Source organism: Apis laboriosa, unplaced genomic scaffold (genome assembly GCF_014066325.1).
Source record: "Apis laboriosa isolate Shangri-la unplaced genomic scaffold, ASM1406632v1 scaffold28_cov147, whole genome shotgun sequence".
NCBI lineage: Eukaryota > Metazoa > Arthropoda > Insecta > Hymenoptera > Apidae > Apis > Apis laboriosa.
Window position 1 is genome coordinate 566,653 of NW_025222687.1, and position 24,940 is coordinate 591,592.

At 37.9% G+C, this 24,940-nt stretch overlaps 1 protein-coding gene across 10 annotated transcripts in view; it reads left to right on the forward strand.

Moving 5' to 3' along the window:
• The window catches only part of LOC122714262 (rap1 GTPase-activating protein 1), a 112,135-nt gene that overhangs the window by 27,008 nt on the left and 60,187 nt on the right, over window positions 1–24,940 (forward strand). For 6 of the 10 annotated variants that reach the window (XM_043935450.1, XM_043935449.1, XM_043935452.1 and 3 more), the window contains one exon: window positions 6,645–6,728. The exons of 3 other annotated variants lie outside the window; for them this stretch is intronic. In XM_043935450.1, the coding sequence (XP_043791385.1) occupies window positions 6,645–6,728 (84 nt within the window). Of the gene's footprint in view, window positions 1–6,644; window positions 6,729–15,069; window positions 15,512–24,940 lie in introns of those variants that run through there. One more of the 10 variants, XM_043935454.1, reaches the window with a different exon arrangement.

Here is a 24,940-nt window from a genome sequence, read left to right on the forward strand (position 1 = left end):
CCGATATTCAGCTTTATTAATACGCGTTGGATGCAATTTTCTCAGCGTGATCTCGCCGCGCGTGGAATCGCGCGGACCATCTCCCCTCCCCCCTCCCCTCCCCCCGCGTAAATCCTCGCGGGTCGTAAAGACGCGATTTCAATTTAACCGTCGGTCACGAGCCGGATACGAGGTTGAATTATTATCGCGATTTTATAGGATAACGATTACCCCATTGTACGAGATATTAACGAAGCGAGGCGAGAATATCGATCCGCTCGTTTTGCCGATCGGGCGAATCGGGCGATACACGAGAGGACGGGAGAGAGGAGGAGAGAGAGAGAGGGGAGGAGGGAAAGGTGGGAACGTGATTTAACAGCGTGACACCGGCTCGGAGATATTATCGGGCGGTTAATAATCTCGTCGAAAATTTTTCTATCTTCGGATCGAAGCCGGGTCGATTGTGCGCCGGGTGACGTGCGGAGACGCGCACAGATCCGTTCAACCGTCGCTCACCCGGCCCGGTGAGTAAGAAAGAAAAGAGAAGAAAAGAAAAGGAAAGAAAAGGAAAAAAGTAGTTCTCCACCTCTGGAGAATATTAAACAGCCTCTCCGGTGTTCCGCTCCTCCTCCCCCAGGATCCACCCTACGGGACCCAGCGCGTATATTTTCATACACGCCCACTTCATTTTTTAACCTCTTCTCGTCTTACATCCTCGTTGAAAAGAGGGCACGACTCGTTGAAACGGTCCACGCACCGATCTTCCACCACGGATCACACTACGCTGGGGGGAGGGAACGAAAACTGGAACCCCTGTACCTGCTCAACCTGTCCCTCTTTCTTCGATGCTCGATCAACGCCCGGTTAAAGAGGAAGTTGCAACGAAGAAGGGGGCGTAGCACATCCGGTAGCGGAGAATACGCAAGTTTCGTCCACGAGGGAAACCTTTTCGAGTGGACGGTTAAATGCTTTGATACTCGGCAGAGAGAGAGAGAGAGAGAGAGAGAGAGAGAGAGAGAGAGAGAGAGAGAGAGAGGACGGATGCTCTTTTCGAATCGGTTCGGAAGAAGAATACGCCGTCCCGAGGTAGACAACGAAAGTATGGAAATCCGTGTCGCTCTCCGTTTGTTATGAAAAGTTTTAACGTACTTTCGCTATACGATCGAATAATCTCGATTTCGTTTCGATTACTGTGGTTATTTATTCATCGAAGCGAATCGCGCGTTTTTCCTCTTTAAGCGGGAGGGAAAAATCGAAGAATGCGTTTTTACGAGAGAGTTATTGTCGAATTATCCGACGATAAGAGGCGTGTATTTAAACGCGCCGTTTGGAAATCCGAATGGAAGAATCCGAAGGTAAAGAAAAAGCGAATTTGCACGATACAATGCCGCGGTTAATTTCCATAGAGGGATCCCTATGGAAGACGGTTCGGCGGATGCCTGGCTCAGCAAGGGAGCATCCTCTTTCCTTTTGCACGACGAAAATATCGTTGGGCTATTACCACGGGGCGCGACTGGAGAAACGTATACGTAGCCACGGTATGTAACAGGCCACAATTTCTCGAACAAAGCCACTAACAAGTGAGCGCGGCCTCTTGTGAATCAGGCTATATCTACCAAGTGTACGTACAGTGACCCGACGTGCTCGTGAGTTCGAGCAATAATCCCTTGACACCGGCAACCGAGCTGTTAGCTTCACGCACCATCGTCTCTTTTCTCCCTCTCCCTTTCTCTCTCTCTTTGTATCGTATACGCCCGCGATATACTATATCGAGTTGTATATATACGCGGATCCCAAGCCGCAAGAATTTACTTTTCACCGAGCTGCGCGAGCAGAAATGATCGTTGAATCTGAAAACGTATCCAGCCAACAAGAAAGTAGCCTTTGTCTTCCCTCTCGAATAATGTTTCTTCTACGTTTTCTGCGTTTATCAAAGTTCATCGAAAATGGCACGCAATCGTTCATCATTAACCAAACCAGATCGATTTCTCGAATAATAAAATTCGTTTTTTTCGTTCGCTACGAGGAAAAATCGAGTTTAGAAGCTAAAGTGATTTATAAACCGGTGTAGAAAAGACGCGAGATCAGACACAAAAATACGTTATGTAAAATACCATCAGGCTTATATAAGCGATCGAGAAGAAGGTCCAAGATGTGATCGAGCTTTTACCGCTTTCCTGCAAACTATATTATTGTCGGCTCGATTGATTTACCCCTCTGCGTTCGTGCAACAGGTGTGTCGCTGTGCTTCGCGTAGCGACGATATTCTTTTTATTTCGATGTGAAACACGATTTTCGAGAAACATCGAAAGGAAAAACATCGAATCGCGAATGGGGAATTAAAAGAGACGAATATATAGAAATAGCGAATTGAACGAATGACGGCGTCGAACACCGTCGAGGTCGAACAAAAAAAAAAAAATTGAAGAAAAAACATGTTGGCTATACGCCAAGCGCGAAAAAGACCGTTGCACGATGAAGCATCGTCTTTCTTCGCAAAGGAAATATCTTCTCTAAAATCGTTTTATGGCACACTAAATTATCGTATTCTATAGAAATAATGTTACTCGATTTTATTGTTCTACGTGAAAGGTAAAATTCCCTTCGAATCATAAACTGGTGGCCGAGACGTTGGGATTGAATCAACGGTTACGAGAATAGATTTTAATATCTGTTTCTTTTTTTCTTCTTCTTCTTTTTTTTTTTTTTTTTTTTTTTTTTTACGAGAATTTCAATGAAAGAACAACGTGGAAAATAGTGGTTCTTACGATCATGAGATCGAAGACAGATTTCTATTATCGCCTCGGACGAATCGATTTCCTGGAGATTAGCCGCGGCTATTGAGCATATCGAATTAGAGAAAGGTAGGAAAAATTGAGCAAACAGAGCGACGAGGCAAGCGTTATTCTCCAATTCCGATTCGCGTTCCTTTCCGCCGTATCCCACTTATGCTCGCGGGGCACCGTGCAAGTGTCTTTACACCTCGTTAGTCACTGTCTCGGAGAAAACGGACGTCAGCTCGATTTACGATCCGCCGACAGGAAGAAGGATTTCCATCCTGGATCGAGTGTACCCGACTTTATTTTTTAACCGTGAGGATAAAAGGAAATAACGTACGGCTCGCGCGTTTCTTTCCGATCGCGTGTCGCTTTTCTCGAGTTAACACGTAGAATAAGCAACAATTTTTTTTTATATCTAATTCAAAATTTTCTACTAAATTCCAGAAAATAGTATTATTAATCTCGAAATTAATGAAATAATAATATTGAAATCACGATTATAATATATAACGAATTAATAAGCTCAGCAATAACTTGTTGATGAATGAAGTGAAGATGAAAGTGGTGTTGGTGCTATTATCGCTAATCAAAATGGTATTTGAACACCTTTTATAAAAGCTATTATTAATAAACCTGAATCATCTACACTCATCAAACGACTAATAAATGAACTTTGACCGTTGAAAACTTTAACGCTTCGAAATATTTAGATATTTTGTTCGGAGATATTATCCAAAAAATTAATTATTTATTTATTACAAACCGTTGATTGCGAGCTGAATTTTCTTATGACACGACTTACGATTAAACTGTAGTTTATTTCGAATTACCTGCAAATTATCGATTTACAAAAAAAAAAAATTTTTTACGATGTTTGGTTAAAAATCAAAAATTACTAACAACGATTCACAAGTTGAGAAGCACTGCAGCAATCACGTTAAAATAACGCTGCTGCATGGGCGAGTGAAAAGGAGAGGAGGAAGGTAGATATCGAATCTACGAAATCGTTTCCGTTTCCGTGCTTTCGATTCGAGCACGTAAAAAAAAAAAAAAAAAAAAAAAAAGAAAAGTGTTTCAAAGTGTTCTTGCCCAAGATCGTAGTGATGCGCACGCCAGCGCGGATTTAATTTGCCGGAAATCGTATGCCGGAAACGAGAGCGAAATGTCCGATGGCGGAACGTGATAGGAATGACGGTGTCACACCAGTTTGACCCTCCTTTGCGTCCGTATACGCATACAACACGTCTGTGCCGCACCGGAAAAAACAAGATTAACTATAGATCGCACAAGGGAACACGTTCGTTCTAATGGACTCACTTATTTAACCGTGTAAATTAATTTCTATCAATACGTGTAAGAATTATTTAAGTATTAGGTCGTATCACATGAAATTGCCGTTTTTTTTTTTTTTTTTTTGATCGGAGGAAAAACAATATATTTTCGAAACAATAATCTTTATTCGATCGAAATATGAGCTATTGTTTTAGTGCGAAGAAATTCTTCAAGTGCTACGATTACAGTTTCTCGAATATTTTATTTTTTAAAAACAATCGTAAACAAGTGATTATCGGTTGATGAAATATCTGATGAGTATGGTAATTTGTGATGTACGCGTCGAGAAGAGTAGATCCATATCTATCGACTAATGCCGGTTGTTTCTCAATCAATTTCTTAGCAATAGGATGCTGTTGTTATCTTTTTGAATCAGAAAAGAATTATTCTCTTTACAAATCACTATGTAATTACTTTTTTAGAGATTTGTTTAGAATTTTCATTAGCATCCAACCATTGTCCAGATCGTGTACGATTATCGTATAATATACATTTCTTCATAGGTTATAATTCTATTCAAAAACGGACTTCTAGCTTATCGCAATAAGCACATTTTCAAACGTCGCAATTTTTAATCCATTGTCATTTTTTATTTCATTCCATTCAAATGTCTGAAAATGTTTGTGATTAAAGATATGTTTAACTCTGATGTTTGTTTGTGGATTAGCTTTCACTTTCACTTTCAATTTATTTTTGTTTAATATGGATTTCGGTCTATTTCGTTCTATAGCAATTTTTGAAAACTGAATAGTTCTCTAATCAATAGAATTTTCTCGGATCTAATTTCGATACTTCAACTGCATTGTGACCAGCTTAAACTCATGCAGAAATAATATAAATTTCTAAATTCGTTCGGTAATACTATATTGTTCTCAAAAAATTAAACTAATACAATTAAACTAATACAAAAAAAATATAAAAGTGAAAATATGCTAAGCAAAATATAAGTTAAATAGAATTTATAAATCGTAGTTGATTATAATTTTTAAAATTGATAATTTTATATTATATAATATACTTTTATATTCTTCTCTTACTTTTCTTCAAAAATATCGAATACATATAGTAAATCGAGAATTAGCTAAATTTGATTTTCTCGAAAGCAGAAATTAAAATGAACATCGTTTTTAACCAATTTTATATCTTTTATATCTGAAAAATCTTCCGCGTGTATTTTAATGAACAATTTACACGAGAATGACAATTCCATCCGTGGGTGGTACAAATTAAAAAAAAAAATGTCCGAAACGTTTTACCAACGAATAATATACCGTATTGCACGTGTAGGACATTTCGTTGAAATAAATTAACTGTCAGTTTGAAACGACGAACGAACGACTGTTCATCTTTGTCGGATAGAATAGCGATGATTGGGGAGATAACGTTGGAAACTCCACGCTCTTTTTCGACGCGCAAAAATAAATTGCGGTCAACTGGGGAACGCCCCCAGTTTTCAAAGCTCGAGAAAAATTTCGCGAAAAAATGAATTCTGACACTCGGCATCGGAGACTCGAAACATCTGATGAAACCAAAGGAAATTTTCACGCGAGGTAAGTTTCGTTCGAAAGCGAACTAGTCCTTCGTAACTGGTAATAAAACGTTCGCACGCGCGGATATATCAGATAAATGAGAATAGGTATATACTATTCACTGGTGAAAAAAAGTCTCGCGGGACGGCACAGGGGCAAGAGGGGTCCTTCGCTAGGACGTTTCTATCCCCACTCTAAATGCTTTGTTGACGATTCTAACACCATACGCTACATAATAGTGGAAGAGCTACAATTTGAACTTTCAGAATTGTAAAAATTATTTTCATTTATGAAGTTATATTAGAATAATCATCTAAAACTATTAATTATTTTGATGTAATATTAATATAATATATATAGCTTATTCGTATATATATGATTATTTTAACTATTCGAATACGAAATTACATTTATAAATTAAACTATCGTTACAAAAAAAATAATTAGTCTATGTATATTATATCGATACATTAAAATATTGTGAATTCTATGACTTAGACACAGATCGTCGTTTTATTACCTTTTTTTTGTCACAATCGAATTAATTAGTATACGTAACAAATACGAACAAAGAATAGAATAATAATAAGAAAAATGCATGTGAAAATAGACGTATTAACCAATCAGACTCCCGAAATTTCTTTCTAGTAGTACGTACTGTGCTTGTAGCAGGTTTCTATGGAATACCCTTCGCATTTCTTCGACCGTATGCTTGAGTATTCCCCTCTCTAGTATCTGACCCTATTTTCGGAGCACGCGTCCCAATCGTTTTGGTCTCTCTCCCCATGAGCGCACGTGTCGCCAACAGAATACTGTTACACTTTGATCGCTATTTCACGCTTCAATCGGTGTTTCGAGATTCGAATTATTAATTATTTCGATGGATTCGAGGAAAATGGACCAGACGAATATTTTTCAAAATATGGTTTTTTCGTTGAAATGAAAATTTTCCGGTCCATCTCTCGCCGAATCATATCCGATTCGAAAACTGGAATAAAGTGATGATACGTGATATTGTTTCAAGCGGCAGAAGTAAATGGATTGACGGACGATTAGTAGAATATGTACAGAAGAAGAGGTGGAATTCGGAAGATGGAGGTACGAGGGGGTGAGTTATCTAATTATTCAATTTATCGTAACGCACCGCGCATGCAAATCCATTGAATACACGAATAAGAATCGAAAAAACGCGATCCGTCCGTCGCACAGCCTATCCGTAACGAGTGTCGCTCCAGTTGTTCCATTCGCGACGAGACGAGACGTAACAGTGAAGCGGAAACGATCGAGTACGCGTTACATTATTATTTCGATTGTTGATTTCGCTACGGTTCGTGCGCTCCCCTCTCCTTTTCCTCGATGGATTCCATCGGCGCGGCTTTTCGAAATCGAGCAGCCGTGCCGTGGCTCCTGTCAAAATTCGTCAAGCCCTGTCAAAACGTCCGTATTCCCTTCCAAACAAGGAACCCTTTCTTCCACCTCCCCCTTTCGTTTTTTTAAAGCTGTTCCATTTTTTTCTTTTTTTCTTTTTTTTTTTTTTTTTTTATTTTTCTACCGTTATCCCTCTCGTCTTCTAATGCGGATTCGATTTAATAGGCAGAGACTTGCGTTAAAATTTTTTGTTCGAAGACCATCAATTATTTGTTCTTCTTATTATTTCGAAATTTAACGGTATCTATTTTATATATAAAAATATATCGGAGAGATAAAAATAAATTTCGATAAAACGAATTATTTTGATTAGTTTGCTTGTAGAATGCGTAAGTCATTCGAAATTTTTGTCTCAATGTGTTACAATATCGATGATTTGAACGAGCTTAGATATAATTCCAAATTTTTCGCGGTAAGTGAAAACTTTTATGAACAAATGCTGTTTGTGATATTTTTTATATGTCTCGTAACAAGTAATCTTTTTCGAGGCGACATTTTTTAAATTATACTAAAAAAAAAATTTGTATAATATATGATATTTATATATTATTTGTATTTAGAAATACATTTAATAAATGTATTCTTTTAACAGAATATTTCACAAGTTCCACGTCATATATTTAGATAATGTACACAATTCCAAATAGACTTTGTCATACAGATTAATATCGATATGTATTAAAACTCGATATTTTCGATCTAATTTATCGCATTTTGTATATATTTTCAAAAATATATAATTTTATATTTTCAAATATATTTATATTCTCAAATTAATATTTCTAAATATTAAATCATTTTGGTTTTCATTAATTAATATAATAGTATTGAAAACTTTATAATATTTGAAAAAAAAAACTATAAAATATATATAATAAATATATATAATAAAAAATATATAATAAAAATAATATATATAATAAAAAATATATATAAAATATATATATATTTTGATATATTTTAACCAATGCAAAATTATAATTTCATCATAAACAAAATATTAATATAATAACAAAATAATAATAACAAATAATAATAACAAATATAGTAACAAAATAAATTTACTATTTTATTTTGTTTATATTATACATACTCTAGTTCTAATGTCTAGTATATATATAAATCTAAGAGATTTTGTGTGCGAATTATCGAGTGCAAAAAGCAAATTCAGTAACAAACTAAATATCACCTACGTCATATTTGTAATGTACATAACGCTGTAATTTCATTTTTGAATAATCGATAATATCTGGAATAATTCATTTAAATTTGATGAACTTTGTCTTTTCCAATGTACGCTTACGTCACCGTATTACGTAACTTGCCTCATTCTTCCTTTTTCCCGCGAGCAGATCCTTCCACCTGAAGTCATTGTCCGTGCTCTCGCGCGATAAGAGAATCGCGGTAAAACAACACGCAATCGAATGCGAATTATCATATTAATCGGCATTGTGATTCATAATAGAGGTTATCGCCTACGGCATCTACGTTATCTACCTGATCAATCGTGAGTCTCCACACCTCTTCGTTTATCGCTTTATTGCGTATTTACGCGCTAATCTTGTTGTTTACGAAATCCACCGCACGTTCTTCAGTACTCTTTCTTTCGTTCCACGCTCAGCAGAGTCGCGTTAAGGAGACTCGGTTACGCATGCGCGCAATAGAATTATTTGGTGGAAGAGCACGCGTCAATTTCTTTCCACTTGCTTTTCGACAATTTTTTTTCGTTCAAGATTAAGATATTTTGTGCACACACTCCTCGATTTCTTCAATTTCTAATTTATGAATTTCTTTTTCTTTTTAGATAAAAGATTTCTCTTTGAATTTTCTTTTCCTGTATAATAATATATATTTGCATTCGATTCGAAATACGTATGTGTATATATATATATATATATATAATATTTTTCGATTCAAACGATTTCCATAACTTCCTCATTTCCATAAGAGACGTTAATCCATGAGATAAATTTTAAATTCTACATAATGCGATCGAAAAAAACGTTATCGAAATATTCATTTCGTGCGAATACAGTGATCGACAGTGACGTTAATTAAATTGCAAAATATATACAGGCCGATTCGAGTTTAAGCCACTCGAGTTTTAAATTTAATAATTTGTCCGCGTTCGACTAATAAAGTATCGATATGGAATTCGATTCGACTTTAATCGCGCAATCGGAAACATCGTGCGAGCCACGTTTAAGGCTTTAACCGCGTATACCAAGTAGACTCGCATAGTTTGCTCGCATTAAGCGAGAGCAAAGCGGCGCAGAAACGGGACAGGTTAGGTGAATGGATATATACGAGTAGGTGAGTAGGTAGGTAGGTAGGCAGATAGCTGGGGCAACAGAGGTTGGTCGTGTAGGTAGAGAGGTAACGCGCACATTGATGCACATGTGTTTGCATCCTGAAGATTCGATGCAACGAAAGATGACATCCTTTCTTAGATCATCCATAGTTTAAACTAAAATATGTGTCTTATTTAAGAAAGTCTTTACAACGAATATTGTATCGATATAATATTTCCAAGACTAAGTTAAAAGAAAAAATCATTGTACCACCACTTGAATCGATTCACGAACGAACATAACGTGTAAAAGTGTGCTAGATGCATTTTCTGTATAAACAATGTTCTAACTGTGTAACTGTCGAGCGGTGGGATCGACGACTTTGCTCCTGCTCACGTTTTGGAACAATACTAATCAAGTGATGGTATTGTGCCCGCGTAGTTTACGAGTGGCGCACATATGCTCCGCTATTTTCCACATTGGGACATCAGAAGAAGAAATTGTAAATCATCGGAAGCGGGGACGTTCATTCCCAATCCTTATATTATTCCCCATCAATTTCTTTATCCATACGTAAAGGATATTCGTTATATTTACCGTTATGGATGTGCACGTGAACATAAAATAAAAATTATGAAGTAAGTATAAAATCGAATAATCGAGTTTACGGAATGCGTTCAATTTGCCGTCGAATTGGATCCATTATAACCGATTTCTGACCGAAACGGTGAATCGAAATCATTCGCGCATCGCCGGATTATTATCGGCAACAATGGCGTCGAGGCGTTTAATTTTTCGTTCCACCGACTTTTCCCCCACTCCTCCCAGAAATTGGCAGGATTGGGTGTCGCGGACGGCGCAATATGTCACGTGCCACGATCCCTTCGAAATGGTTATAGCTTTGTCTCCCGAAGAGGGGAAAGGAGAAATTCGTATCTAAACCGCGTTTTTTTCCACTTTGCCAAATTTACGAACCACAAATAACGTATAACTTTGCCTGTTGCGGTGTTATATCCTTCTTCGAAGAAAGAGATATTTTATTGGTCATTCGTAACGTAATGAAAAGTCGAACGCTGCGAATGCATCGCTTTTTGGCACCGTTTACGTTAGCGCACATTTCTTCTACCGCTCATTTGCATAAATGGAAATTTGCTCGGGTAATTGAACGAGACGCGTGCTCTCTTTGATCTTTTTTTACCGAAACGGTTTAATTAATATAACACACGTTTTCAACCACGCGTCTTTCTCTCTGTCACGTGTCATTGAATAAGCAATAAGATATTGTCGAGAACGGATTGAATGGCGATTTTTTTCTTTAATCATTATCGATTAAATTCGCGAGGTATATAGAAAAATATTCGAGGAGTGCCTCGATCGTAGCAATTGTTTGAAGCGTTTTTTTAAAAGGATTCTGATTGATTTGTGACTCGTAAATTTACATGCGTGTCTAAGAAAATTAAACATTCTTCGTTTAATTATCCGTATATTCGAAAATCTGATGAAATGAAAATTGAAATTGTTTGGCAATGAGTTTACAACGCCGGATTTTATATATAAGTCAACGTGAATATTTTACGTTTAATCATTTCGATTACTATTATTATTATTAAAAAACGAGAGAGAATGTTTTATCGATTTGTTTAAGCGATAAGTTGTATAAATTTCAGGATTAAATTAAAATGCGTAAATAATAAATAAATACATAAATAAATGTGCTGAATGATAATTGAAGCAAAAATCAAACGAACACGGATAAAATTGTTTTATTTTTATTGCTAATGAAATCGAAAATACGTTTCTCGATTTTTCTTTATAAAAGTAAACGCATCGGATGAAATCGAATCGATTATCGATTACTTTTATATATATATCTCTTTTTTATAAATGCTTGCACGATCGAATAATTTCATCAATTATTTATTTCGATTTTAGTAATAATCTATGACGCAAATGCAATAAAATATTCACACGTGATAATTTATATATATATATATATTTACATTTTAAAATAATTAATACCAATTGTACGAATTGTAGATTGTAGAAAATTGATAAAATTTTTCGCTTGATGATAAGAAAAAAAAAGTGTCAAAAATATGAATTATGATACGATATGAAGAATAAGTTAGAGGAATAATTTTTCATCGTAAGACACGTAATTCAATGCACTGCCATTTAAATTAAGCGTTGAAATGGTCGCGCAATTTTCAACCCTCGTTGAGGAATAATAGTCGAATTATACGAAGGGAACGAATTATTCGCAATTTCCTTACAAGTAAAAGCAATTATCTTTGATATCAGTTGAAAGTGGTACAGCAGCACTGTCGAGAAGTGGTAAAAGAGGTCGTGGGTGGTCAAAAGTCTCCTCGATTTACATCATCGACGATTACCACCTACGGTCCTGAACCTCGCTGCCAACAGTCACGGAAACATATGCACGCGCATATTTAACACATAACGGCACACTACAGTGCTCGCACCGTGACATGGGGTTAACCTACAGAGAGGTAATAGACGAGCTAAGAAACCATGGAAGAAGTTGCTCCCACTGAAACTCGTGAATAAGTGAACGAAAATTGATAGAAACGAAGATAACGAACATTACGCGAAAAAAATGGAAAATCGGAAAAATATCTTGGCGCGAAATTAAATTTTTTAATGATGTCGTTAACGATTGATAGAAAAAAGAAAAAAATCGATTTTAATAAATTTATAATAAAAATAATAAATTATATATAAATAAAATAATAATAAAAATAATAATTATATATAAATAAAATAATAAATTTACAAGTACGCGATGAATATTTTTTAAAACGTTTCATGGAATCATAATGGAAAGTAGGAAAAATCATGAGGGCGGAAACGAGAGACGGTAAAGGAGAGACAGCTCGAAGCAGACAGAAAAGGAGGGAAAACGGGGAGCACAAGAAATACGAAACAGATAGACAAGTAAACGAGATAGTGAGATGGCAAGGCCACGCAAGGTAGAAAGGGAGAGAAACATAGAGAAAGAGAGAAGCAGAAGAGGGGGAGAAGATATTTCCTCCCCGGGGGCCTACTCGTCGATTTTCCCTTCCTCTCATTCCCCTAGCCATCACCGTACCCCCTCCGGCGCAGTTGTGCCACTAGGATCGGGGCCTTACGAGCGCGTGACGCATGCTTTCTTGTTTCATACTCGCTCCGTCGGGCTTCGCGTACGCACGTGCGTTCCTCACCGAGGCCCATTCAAGTGTACGTGCGGGAATCCTTGCTTAGAATGTGCGTATCCGTTCGAGAATTCGCGCCGTTTGATATCGAAGCTCGATTTTTCACTGGTTTCCCATCCATCCCCGCGCTCGAATACACCGCCCTCTCTTGTGCATTCTCTTTTCGACGTAATCGAAAATTATAGTGAACGAATCGGTCAGATATAAGCCCGCGAGTGTGAAGGACGTACGACGTAGTGTACTCGAGTGTAAAGACTTTGTATCGTTCGTGGAATTTGAAGTTCGTAGAAGACATTGGACGATAAACGCGAATATTTTTTCCCTATTGCTACTCTGTTCGATCTTTGTTGACTTTCGTTACAAAACAACGCGCATGTGTACTTTCAAATCTTGTTTACGAACTTTTATTTCGCGATAAAATATGGTCGACTATTCCGCTGTTTGTTGTGTACGTTTCGCTTTTCGTTTACAAGAGCGAATTACGTTTTACGTTTTCGAACGAAGACCGATACGTGAATCGTGATACGTATATATTTCGATTCTTTGTATATATATATATCTCATACATACCTCACGTGAGAAGATCTTCGATAGCGACGTATAATTTTTATCAAATTAGTGATTCGAAAATTGAAATTGTTAATTCGAACGAATAGAATAGATAATCACGAAGCGAGCAATAGTCGAGAGTTTCCTTGGACTGTTTTATAGCGGCACGTGACGTCACACAGAGAACGATATTCACGCAGTATTTACACTCGTATCGGTAGTGCGGGTGCGGAACATCGCGATATCTATCAACGTCTTAAACTTTTTTTCGCGTCCGCCTCGAGATCTCTTGTTGACTTTTGCCATTGGATTTCCAGAGGACTCTCACAGCTCCCCTCTTCTCACTAGCACACTCTACACCAGTACGATCGTCTGACGATCGGTACGTTCATACGAAGCGACGCAAGCATCGAGTTTGCCTCGTCGTTTCTGTTTTCTGCTCGTTCACGTGTTTTTTGCATTATTTATTACATCAATTTTATTCGACACCGTATCTGTTGTTTCTTTCGATAAACGTAATCGAAATTTTCAGTGGGAATTTTTAAGTATATCGTTCCGAGTGTAATCTTGACGAAAAATCTTGAGACATTTTCGTGAATTAGGTTATAATATTTCGTATCGCGTCAAATTGTGTCCACTGTGTACCATTAATGTTTTACGCCATTATATACATATATTTTATATACGATAGAAAGGTTAACGGTTTAAACATTGTTAAAATATTTGCTGTCAATGATTTACGTGATATTTGATGCGTCGTAAATGTATCGATTTATTTAGTGCGATATTGTTTTAAATAAAAAGTGTTCTCGTTCGAAAGTGATTCAATCGAAATTCTCCGGTTTAAAAGACACAAAGTGTTTCGTTTAATTAAATTCACAATTCAAGATCCACTACACGACAAAGTAACGCCATGTTTATTCGCGAGCGTTCAGAAGTTGCACTTCGAGAGTGATTCGATTTCTCGAGAGACCATTTGGCCTGAAGATAGCGACACCATTTTCAAGCGGAACGAAGATCGATTACGAAGCGGAGATCGATCAAAATCGAATTAACAATCTCGAATTTCATCAGTATCATCGGTTTCATTCAAATCGGAACACGTGTAGAATATCTTGAGCACGATAAACGCGTGAACGTGCGTGTCATTGTCATTTTCGTTTCATTTCGTTTCGTTCAGAAATAAGAACGGCATCGTGGATTGTCCTTAATCGCATATACGAGACTCGTCGAGCGATAAAGCGTGTGTGCGGTTCTTTGTGTCGGAGACGAGGTGATGAATTGCTCGTGCTCTCGCATATCGTTGCAATCGTTTATTTCTCGCAACTCGAAAAGAACGACGACCCGTGGCGAGAGAGTATCGTTATCGTTTTCGCGGTGAATATTCGTGGAGCATCTAAATCTTCGAATGTGACGCTTGTTTCCGCAACATCGAGCGGAATAAGGTTAAGAAGACAAAAACAAAATTTGATCCGAAAATATATAGCGTTTTACGATGTGGTGACGTGATCAAGGAAAATATCGGAGACACGCGATACAATTCCACGAAGTGTGAATCGAAACGCATCGTCGTCAAGGCACTGCTTTTGATCTCGAAGAGAAGCGGGAAGCAGTAAGTTCTTGCCACTGCACTTACGCTTATCTAACGAGAGACTCTGCTTCGATTGTGAAGCAAAAAGGCCACTTATAAAGCCCGCGCTTTTTTCCACACGCCACCTAACCTAGCAAATAGGTTTCTCGCGGTGCATTAATCGCGATCTAAAAATCGATTCTCGGTGCGATTGTGAAAGCAGAAACGTGTTACGAGTGAGAATATTCATCGATGAAGAGTAGGCTTTTGGCCGAAGGCTACATTCTCTTATCGTAATAATTGTTTAGAAGAACGAGTGAGAAAGAGAAAAAGAGAGAGAGAGAGAGAGTGAAGAATCGTGAAAGAGAAGGAGGAAAAAGAGGTGGTGTACGTATCGAGGAGAATCGTGGGTGGAGAGTGAGCTCTCTTCTGGATAAGGCTAGCATAGAGGAAGAATTATCGACGATAAATTATATTACTTGTGTCTAGGAAAAATAATCATCGACGAAATAATTACCTGGTGCGCGGCGAATAGAAAACGATTAATCGTTCTTTCGATTATTCCCGGCCGGACCCGGGAATATCGGGAAATTTTAAAAGCAACAAGCGAAAGCACGAAGTGCGTAGGAGTGGTGCGTAGCTCGTGATATCGTGGGCGGTGTGTTCAATGATCATAGCGTTGTTGTCGGTTTTGTCGTCGATCGACGTGCGTCGAATTCGCCTGGATGCCAGTTTTGGAGGGTGGTGTAGCTAAAAAGCGAAGTGTCGACAGGACAGCTCGCAAAATGCGGATGAGACTTTGCACCGGTTCCAAGGAGTCGTATACGCTTCTCTCCAAGAAACGGTAATTTTTTTTCACATTTATGGATTTAACAACTCGCATTTTGATTAGAATTTTATAATTTTAAGCGAATAAACAATTTTTAATTATCATTGTATGAAAAATATTTAGATACTTTTAAACTTATTAATCACCCATAATTTAAAATGATTTCATCTAATTCAGATTTAACATTTGTAAAATAGTCGCGATTCACGAATATTAAAAAAAAAAACTCGAAAGAGGTTAGGAAAAAATATTCGTTCAATCGCAATTAAATTGAAACGGTGAAAAATTGTATTTAGATATGCAAAACGCGATATTTTCGGGATAAGATTTCAGTTTGATCATTTCGCGCACCCGGGATGCGAATTAGGGTAGCGTGTAAGTATTCTTCCCCTACGGTGCATATCGTTAAGAGTTTAGAGCATGCCCGTTACATCCTGGACGGGAGCACGATACGAGCGTACCGTGAAGTTTGCATGAAGCAACGTAACGAGCCGTAATCTCGCGGTAATTTACGAAATGACAGTCCATAAATATTTCGTTGGTAAATTGTGATTACGGGTTTGATCGACTCGACGTTTTTTTGTCTTGACGCTCCTCGCCCCCTTTTCTTAACTGTAATCACTGTTCACGTTTTATGTAGCCCACCACGTATATATACGTACACTACCGTTCACAAATATTCGGACATCTTTGATCGACTCGTATACAAATAATAACGATATGAATTCGAATCTTATCAAAATCGTATTCAAATTAACGATTGAATTAAAATCACTTAATTATCTTTTCACGGGATTAAATACACGTCTCCTGATTATTATCCAGATTAATATTCCGTGTTCGTTCGTATGATAGAGATGATAATATCGAAATGGTAAAAGGAAGATAACGAAATCATCGTGGGTATAATTTTACAATTACGCTTGTTGTCTTTAGAAAGCAAACACCTGTCTGGACGCTTTGGTTGACGGTAGTGTATACATAGTGTATACACTTGGATACTGGGTACGTGATTCGCTGTTGAATTCCGGGGAAGGATTCTCGGCTCGGCGGCGTTTCAGAAAATCGGAATGCACGGTGTAACGCGATACACGCGGATGCACCAACGTTCCCCGGAAACGTGTTTGTTTTTCGATGCGCTGCTAAGCGGACACGAGCGATTTTTTACGGCGATGCATTACGTTATACGCCGCGATTGTTCCTCGAATACTTGGCAAACAGGCTGTACCCCATCTCGTTTCGAATACGAGACCAACTGACGACGATAAAAAAATCGATCCTCGCCGTGATATAAATCGGAGAAAACGGTAGTGTTCCCCCGTTAAAAAGGATTATCAAATTTATCGTAAAATAATTTTATCGACCGAGTAGTAAACGTGCCATTAAAATATTTTTATTACACACGTCAATTTATTTACGAATCTGACAAATATAATGGATTATTTTTCCTTTTAATTATTAAAAACATGAGTTGATTATTTCGATGAGTAAAAAGTATTCGTTGATTTTTATGGATGCTCAATGGGAGAGAGATTCTTTAGGAAGAATAAGGATGTTCTGAATCGAACGAACATCTTAAAACGCTTGTATAATAAATTCGTGGACATATTCTAGATAGCTCTTGCCAGCCTATTTGAATATCAGCAGATGCATATCCGAACGTCTAATTTTCGTATTATCCGGTTAAAAGGATTCGATGTCCATGAGGATTGGCGCAAGCTTGAGGCCAACCCTGAAAATACGATTTCTCGTGCAATTCATTTAAATGGAAATGAGGTATACATCAGAGTGTTGCGCGGCGTTTTAAATATCAATTCGTCCTCGTATAATGGATATAACTATAATTATGCTTATTGAGATAATTAAAGGATCCTTCTCGGTAAGAATTCTTGGAAATAAATTGAACGTCAAGAATGATAAAATTCGCCTTATTAATATCTGCATTAATAAATCTCGTACATTGGAAATCTCGAGTAGCTATCATACAATCTTTTTACGATTTTTTTTTATTCTTCTTCAATCTTTTCTCGCGAATTTTGTTAAATTTTTCAACTTAAAATTCAGATATATATTCGAAACTTACGTGATTTTGATATTTGCGTTTTATTTATTTACATTAGAGGAGGAAGGGTAATAAGCGAAAGAATCAATTAAGAGAAAGATATTGGCAATGCGATTAAGCAGGGAATATTATTTATTCGTTAATTTCTCGTCTTTAAAAATGTCGGGTATTTTTATCGGGTATCCATCACGGATGGAACGGTTCGAGTCAAATGCAGCGCTCTATATTTCATCGTGCACGCGCGCGAGCACCGGAACTAAAAAAAGAAGACATGGAGGGATAGCACTAATATAACTCCAGACATATCCGTTCCCGCTCCCGCCAGATTAATTCACCGTTAGTCTGGTTTCGCGACGTAACGTGTCTCCCTTAAACGCGAAAACAATTCCGCTAGAATTCGTGCCTCGAAATCGCTTAAAAAATTATTACAGAATTTATCATTGAAATTTATCATCACTTTTCTCTCAATGGTATAAATTCTCTTTTTTTCGATTGCTCTAGCGAGTTTAAATATACGTTTCGTCTTTTATCCATATATATTTATTATAATTTTTCGAACTTTTCGAATGGTTTATACCGTTCATTGTACGTTGAAACCGTCAAACGTTTTTTGCCATTTTTCTTCGGTCACTGCGCGCATGCTCCATTCCAAGTGTGGATAGATGGCGTTCGAGTAATTTCAGTCCTCAATTTTCGACGGTTGAACGGTTATCGCGATAAAAACCAGAGAGCTAGTCGATGTAACCTAAATTTAATCGCGTTTTTTTTAACCCTGTTAGATCACTCGTCATGCAAAAACTCTTTTGTATCTAGATAGTTCGATTATTCTATTTATTCTATTATTTCTATCTCTACGTACATGTGTGATGTTTATCGATATTTATTTTCGATATCGGTTTCTCCTCGAATAGCTGTAGATCAATTTAAAGAGAGCACGTTATTAGACGGCGCGTTCAAATTTCTCGAGAGAAGAGAGAATCCACGAGTATCGTTCAAGAACCGACTCTCGTCCTCGTACAAAGGGAAATCTTTCCAACGTGGATAACTCGCGATTAAGTTTAAAAGAAAAAAGAAAAAAAAATAAACGTATGAAATATCGCGATGACAATCGCGTGGTAAAATTATGGTAATTCGAGGGCCAAGATATCCGGCCGTGCCATAAATATTCATTCAGACGCGAGAAGTGGGGGCACTTAAACTATTTACATAGACGTGGATACGAGCGGATTGAGAATTCGAAATGGGCCTCGGTGAAAATTTTTCGTATCCGATTACGACTGAATACGATAAACGTCTTGATGACTCGAGAGGGGAAAGAGGGGGGATCCCTTTCACGAGACACGGATAAAAATATTACCACGATTCTCGCGAATGAATCGGTGCGTTTGTTGTGTCGAAAATTATCGTGTTATTTATTATTTCGTATTAATCTTTCGAATATCGATGATTTTCACTATGATTTTGTGTTTTTTCCCCTTATTTAAAAAATCTCTGTCTCTCTCTCTCTCTCTCTCTCTTTCTCTCCGCTAACCGAAATCTATCCCTGATTTCTCAAATTAACCGTCACGTGGCACAATGATGAAAATGATGACTACATTGGATGGAAAACGTTTAGGACCCCCTGGAATTATCGACATTAATACCGATTTAGTTGAAAGGAGACGAGAAGGGGGGAGGGGGTAGGCGCAGGTATAGAAAGGCGAATGCTCACCCCTTTATACGTGCTGGCTCGTGTAACGCGTGTCTACTCATTGAAAAGTCTGTGTTAAGCCGGTCAGCGTTAAGTCGACGGTGAACCAATAAATCCTCCGCCCTTTGATTTCATAGGGAATGCACGAATGCCGCGGCAACACGAGTGCCCTTTCAAGTTCTATTTAACACGAGACGTGGCGTGTACATTGCGTATGTGGATACTGTTACAAACGTATTGCCAACGGATCTATTATGGTCGCGTACAACCATGTCAAATCCACCGTTCTTGCGGAGCGGGTCTCGATGACGTCCATCGTCATCGAAATTCCTTTTTTTAAACTTTGCCAATAAATTTGAGAAAATATGTGGGGTTAAGAATAGAATAGAGGAGGATGACGGATTGAATTTACGAATATATTTTTTGAAAAAAGTTAAATATCGAGATATTGAGGTTGTTTTTTTTTTTTATTGGAGGTAAATGTCGAAGGTAAATACGGCAGTTCGAAATGTTTCGTACATTCGGGTCAATTTTAACGTTGCTTATCATCGGAAAAGTTTTAATCTCGTTAAAAGCGATATTCATCCCGCTTCTAGATCCATAAATACCATATGTATACTTTATAAACGCGTCGTTTTTTCTCAACGCAGTCGCAAATAGAATTTTTGTCGAAAATTTTAAAAAACTTTGAAAAACCCTGATTTCCATTCATTTCCAAGCACGAGAAATTCAAAGTAAAAAAAAAAAAATCTATATCGTATATACGAATATCGTATTATCGAATATCGTAATATACATTATTATAGTTGATAGTTTCGTTTCGAGAGACAGATAAGATCAACGTGAATATTTTGAATCGTGAAAAAATAAAATAATGTCGGATATTCGAGTTCGACGACAATGGATGATTTACGCGTAATCCTGTCTGAAGATTTTTACGTATCGATGGTTTCTATGCCTCTCTTTCTCGAGAGAGTATCCGCGAGCCGCGCATTATAAATTAACATGTAACGTCAGGATAGAGAACAAGTGAGCGTATGTTGGCGATATCTTGACCGGATTCTCTCCACGGATTACTTCCCTTTCTTCTTCTGGCCGCACAGAGTACAGCTGCCAGAGTTCCGTCTCTGCAACGCCTGTCCTTCCTTTCCCCCCACTCCGCGCCCTTCCCCACGATGAATCGAACCTCTGTGGCGAATCGCGTTATACGGCATTCGGCGAATTTTCGATCGGTCATAATACGAAGGAATATAATGTGCGCGCGCCGATGTTTAAAACTTCACTCGGCACAAGGCTCTCGCGGGCGACAGTTTCTCGATGTATTATCTCTCGATGGAACGAAATTACGAATTGTTAAAAAAGGAATTCTATTTTCTCCGTGAAAGAAGATCGACGCTTCGATGCAATTTAAAAATCGACGAATATGAAACGAAGTAATTCGTTAGTAAAATAAAAGATGGTGAATGAAAGGAATATTTACAATCGGTCTCGTTCTTTTTCGTTATAGCATTTTATTCTGGATACTCTGGAAAAAGTCTAGCAACGTCTATCGCGGAAATCTTTGAAGGGGAATCAGCGCACGGTCTCCGAGTTTGAAACGATATAATTGAATTCTTTGTCCATTACGCTATCGCGTTTCTTCGTTCGTAGGTATTCGCTACCGTGCGGAATGATTTATTGCCGGGATCGACATTCCGCGGATCGCGCATCGATCCTCCGCGCCGTTGTACCGAGTCGAAATGAAATTTTTCCTCGCAGGGTTATAATCCATTCTTGAATTCTGAGCCAGCGAGAAAATGGAATCGCGTTTTCTCGTAAATTTCTTATTTCTCCTCCCGAGTATAAGAATACCGGTGACCCGGTCAATGACCATTCGGTCAATTTTTTTCTCTTTTAATCTCGTCTCAAATTTTCAATAATCAAAAAAAAAAAAAAAAAAAATTGGGATTATCATCTTCCACTCTTTTCTCTCGACTTTTATTATTTCGTATCACGTATAAGGAAGAAGGAAGACATCGTACTCTGTATAATAAATATATTCAAGCTTGGAAATTTCTTATGAAAAGTGCGATGTCACAGTGTCGTGGGAGGGGGATTCGATTTTTGCATTAAAAAACCGGAAGACGACCGGGAACGTTGGCCTATTTTGCATTCATTAATTCAAGGCAGGCGCCTACTTCTTCTTAACTGCATCATCGCGATGATGTATCCGTATCTTGCGGAAACGTTACGAGGAATAAATATGGGGATAGAAACGATCCATTGTGCAATGAATGATGATTCCTCCAACGAATTCCAAGAATTCGCCAAGTCATGCCGAGTTATTTTTCAATTTCTAATTGTTAACGATACCCGTTCACGGATTACGGGAAAACCGATTACGGTACATATATTATGTTCCTTTTGACTCGATTCGAAAAGAGTTAATCTCCTGGATCGGATTACAGATACGTTTACCTTAGCCTGGTCTGGCTTCGATAGTTTCGTTAATTGTAACATTTATCTTAATTTTTTCTTTTTTTCGCGCGTTTCCGCGTTTCAAACATTTATGAATCGTTGCGATAAATAATAAAGGCGATGGGCGTAATGAAAATGTAATGAAAATAATCGAAGAGAGGATTTAATTTTTGAGGCGAATCACCTTTTCCAATTCGAGGATGGCGAAGATTATAAAAAGAAAAGGAGAAAAATTTTTCATCGTGCGTGCCCGTGTTTAATATTTCATATTAAACGCGTTTCACGGTCGAGAGCGGAAGTAGAATTAATCTTTGAGATAAAAAGAATTTTTATAATTAAAAAAAAAAAAAAAAAAAAAAAAAACGGAGAAAAAGATTCGCAAAAAAAAATAAAATAAAAACGGAGATACAATCACGACTTATTATTTTGTGAATAGTTTGCGCGAAAAGGATAGGATTTTTTGCGCCGTCGATATCGTAATTGAGCTTTGATTCGGTCCTGTGCAACTGCCTTCCATTCTTCGTCGCATCTCTAGAAACGCATCGCGTTGATTGTTTCTATTAAACGCAATCAGTACCATTCACTTTATTGCCGCTGTGTATAAAGTTATTTAATGGGGGGGTATTAACGGTCAGGGTAGCCTCGATAGAAGCCATTACGCTTTATTTCACCGTTGCATCTCCTCCCTTCATCGGCCATTTTTATGCCGGGACACGAAGTTATTCAAAACAGCTCGCCTCCTCGAGCCAATCTCCAAACTCTTGTATCTGCGTAAGCGATCGAGAAATACTTTGAAAAATTTTGAAACTGTTATAACTTCGTGGAAAGGCGAAATTAAATTATTTACTTTACTTTTTTAACGATTTATCTTCATCACGCGTATTTTATATTACGAAATTCTCGAAATTAAACGCGATCGAAATAGCCGATGAAAAATTTTTGAATCTGTTGCAACGTCGTAAAAAGACAACGATTTCTCACCCGAGCTCTTTACGACACACGTTTTAATTACAAATTTCTCGAAATTAAATTTCGCGAAATATTCGATGGAATATTTTTTAAATCGTTACAACTTCATAAAAAGACACCGATTTCGCATTTTATCTTTATCACATGTTTTAATTACAAATTTCTCGAAGTTAAACACGATCGAAATACTGGATGAAAAATTTTAAACCGTTATAACAACTTCATAAAAAGACACCGATTCCTCATTTTATCTTTATCACACGTTTTAATTACAAATTTCTCGAAGTTAAACGCGATCGAAATACTCGATAAATTATAAACTAAAAAATAAATTATAAATTATAAATTATAAATAATACTCGAAAAATTTTAAACCGTTATAACAACTTCATAAAAAGATTTCTCATTTCATCTTTATCACGCATGTTTTAATTACAAATTTCTCGAAATTAAACGAGATCGAAAATTTGACGCAAGTCTATTCTCGGTCGCGACGAGGTTCGAAACGTTTTCCCTGATCGATCGATCGAAATCGTGATGACCCATGTCTGCGCGATCGACCCTTGATTCGAAAATCCGGATCACGAGGGAGGATTAACAGGGGTTTAAGTCGGCGGCCTGGGGTGACGAAGCCCTACGTACCCATCTTTCCCTATCATTTTTACGAAGCCGATCGCGCTCTCCCGCTCCAATCCATCATTCCACCATTCTAACGTACGCGCTTTGCTTCACATCTAATCTCCTACCATCCACGCGCTCGAATTACGTCCACCTCGAATTATCATAGCTCTATGATGATATCGATTCCTCGCCGACGGATCCGTCCTCCCTTTGTCGCTTAGAATCCTCGATTCTTGAATTCTTGGAAAAGAAGAAGAAGAAAGAGGAGGAGGAGGAGGAGGAGGGAATGGAATTGTTCCCTTTTACGTTTTTTTTTACGCGTCATCGTTGGTGAGACAGACCGGAAGGAGAGTGACACGATCCGACAAGAATGTGGAACGCGTTTGGAAATTGAAGGGAATTAACCCGGGTCAAAGATCGGCGAGAAAAAGAAGGTTTTTCAAAGTATTGCGTCACCACTTGCCGGATCAGACGGAACGATGGTTTTATTTTGCCATTAGAAGAGGCGAGCGAGGATTTAATTAAGCATCTGCTTCCTCTCTTTCTCGCTAGTAACTGTTCACGAGTCGCATCGATGATGTTTGCAAAAAAGAAAAAGAAAAAAAAAAATCGACGTCAACTGGAAATTAGAAATCTTTGAATTTATTATTTTCGTTTCGAGATGTAATACGAAATCGCGGCTTGCTTTTTTTTTTTAAAGAAATTTTCCCTTCAATTTCGATATTTGTATTCATTGGTATTTTTCATCGATTTGAATCGAACATTCGCGATGAAATTTCGGATGGAAGGTGTTTCGCAATCCGGCGGTTGGCTTCGCTTCTGGACAGGAAACGAGCAATTAAGCGGGCAGAGCGAGCTTATCTCGCAAAGCGAGAGGCGAAGGAGGAAAGGGGGGGAGGGTCGTAAACTCGTCCACGAATCCGTCGTGGCACGAGACCGTGTCGTGGTGCACGAGCGCGATCCGTGAAACGATCATGATTGGAACGCCGTAAGAGCCTATCTCGCCGTCTCTCTATCCGCAATAAAATCGGTGATTTAGCTATTGCGAAGATCGAACGTGTGTATAAAATTGATTTACGCAAGAAACGGATAAAAGATTTTCTCGTATCCTTGGCGATTTTTCGCCCCCTGGAATCGTTTTTCCTCTTTTTCTCCCTTCCTTTCTAAGTCTATCTTCTTTATCGTCCGCAAAGACGGCTGTCCATGATAAATCCGTCCAGCGCCGAATTTTATGCTGGCAACAAATTTCGCGCAACACTGCGCTTGTATTTCACCGAGCGAACGTTCAACGTCGCACTTCGCCTCATGAAACACAAGCCGCGCTAACGTTCGCGTCGTTAAGAAACCAGAATTTCTCGTACTACGGGCGATAGTCGTACAGAGGGCACCGGTCTGTTTCTAAGCAAACACATCGGAACGATCGGGTTTTTGATACATACGATCCTTACGATGTGGAGGCATACGACACTTGCCAGCTGTGCTCTAAACCATCTTTCGAACAACGGCGGTCACTGTGTTTACTCTCTGTGCTATACTCGAAGGAAAAGAAAAATACATTCGAATATAAGATATATATATATTCTCGCAGTGGTTGGAATAATATTATATAATTGGATAAAATTAATTTTCAAATACATAAAAAATA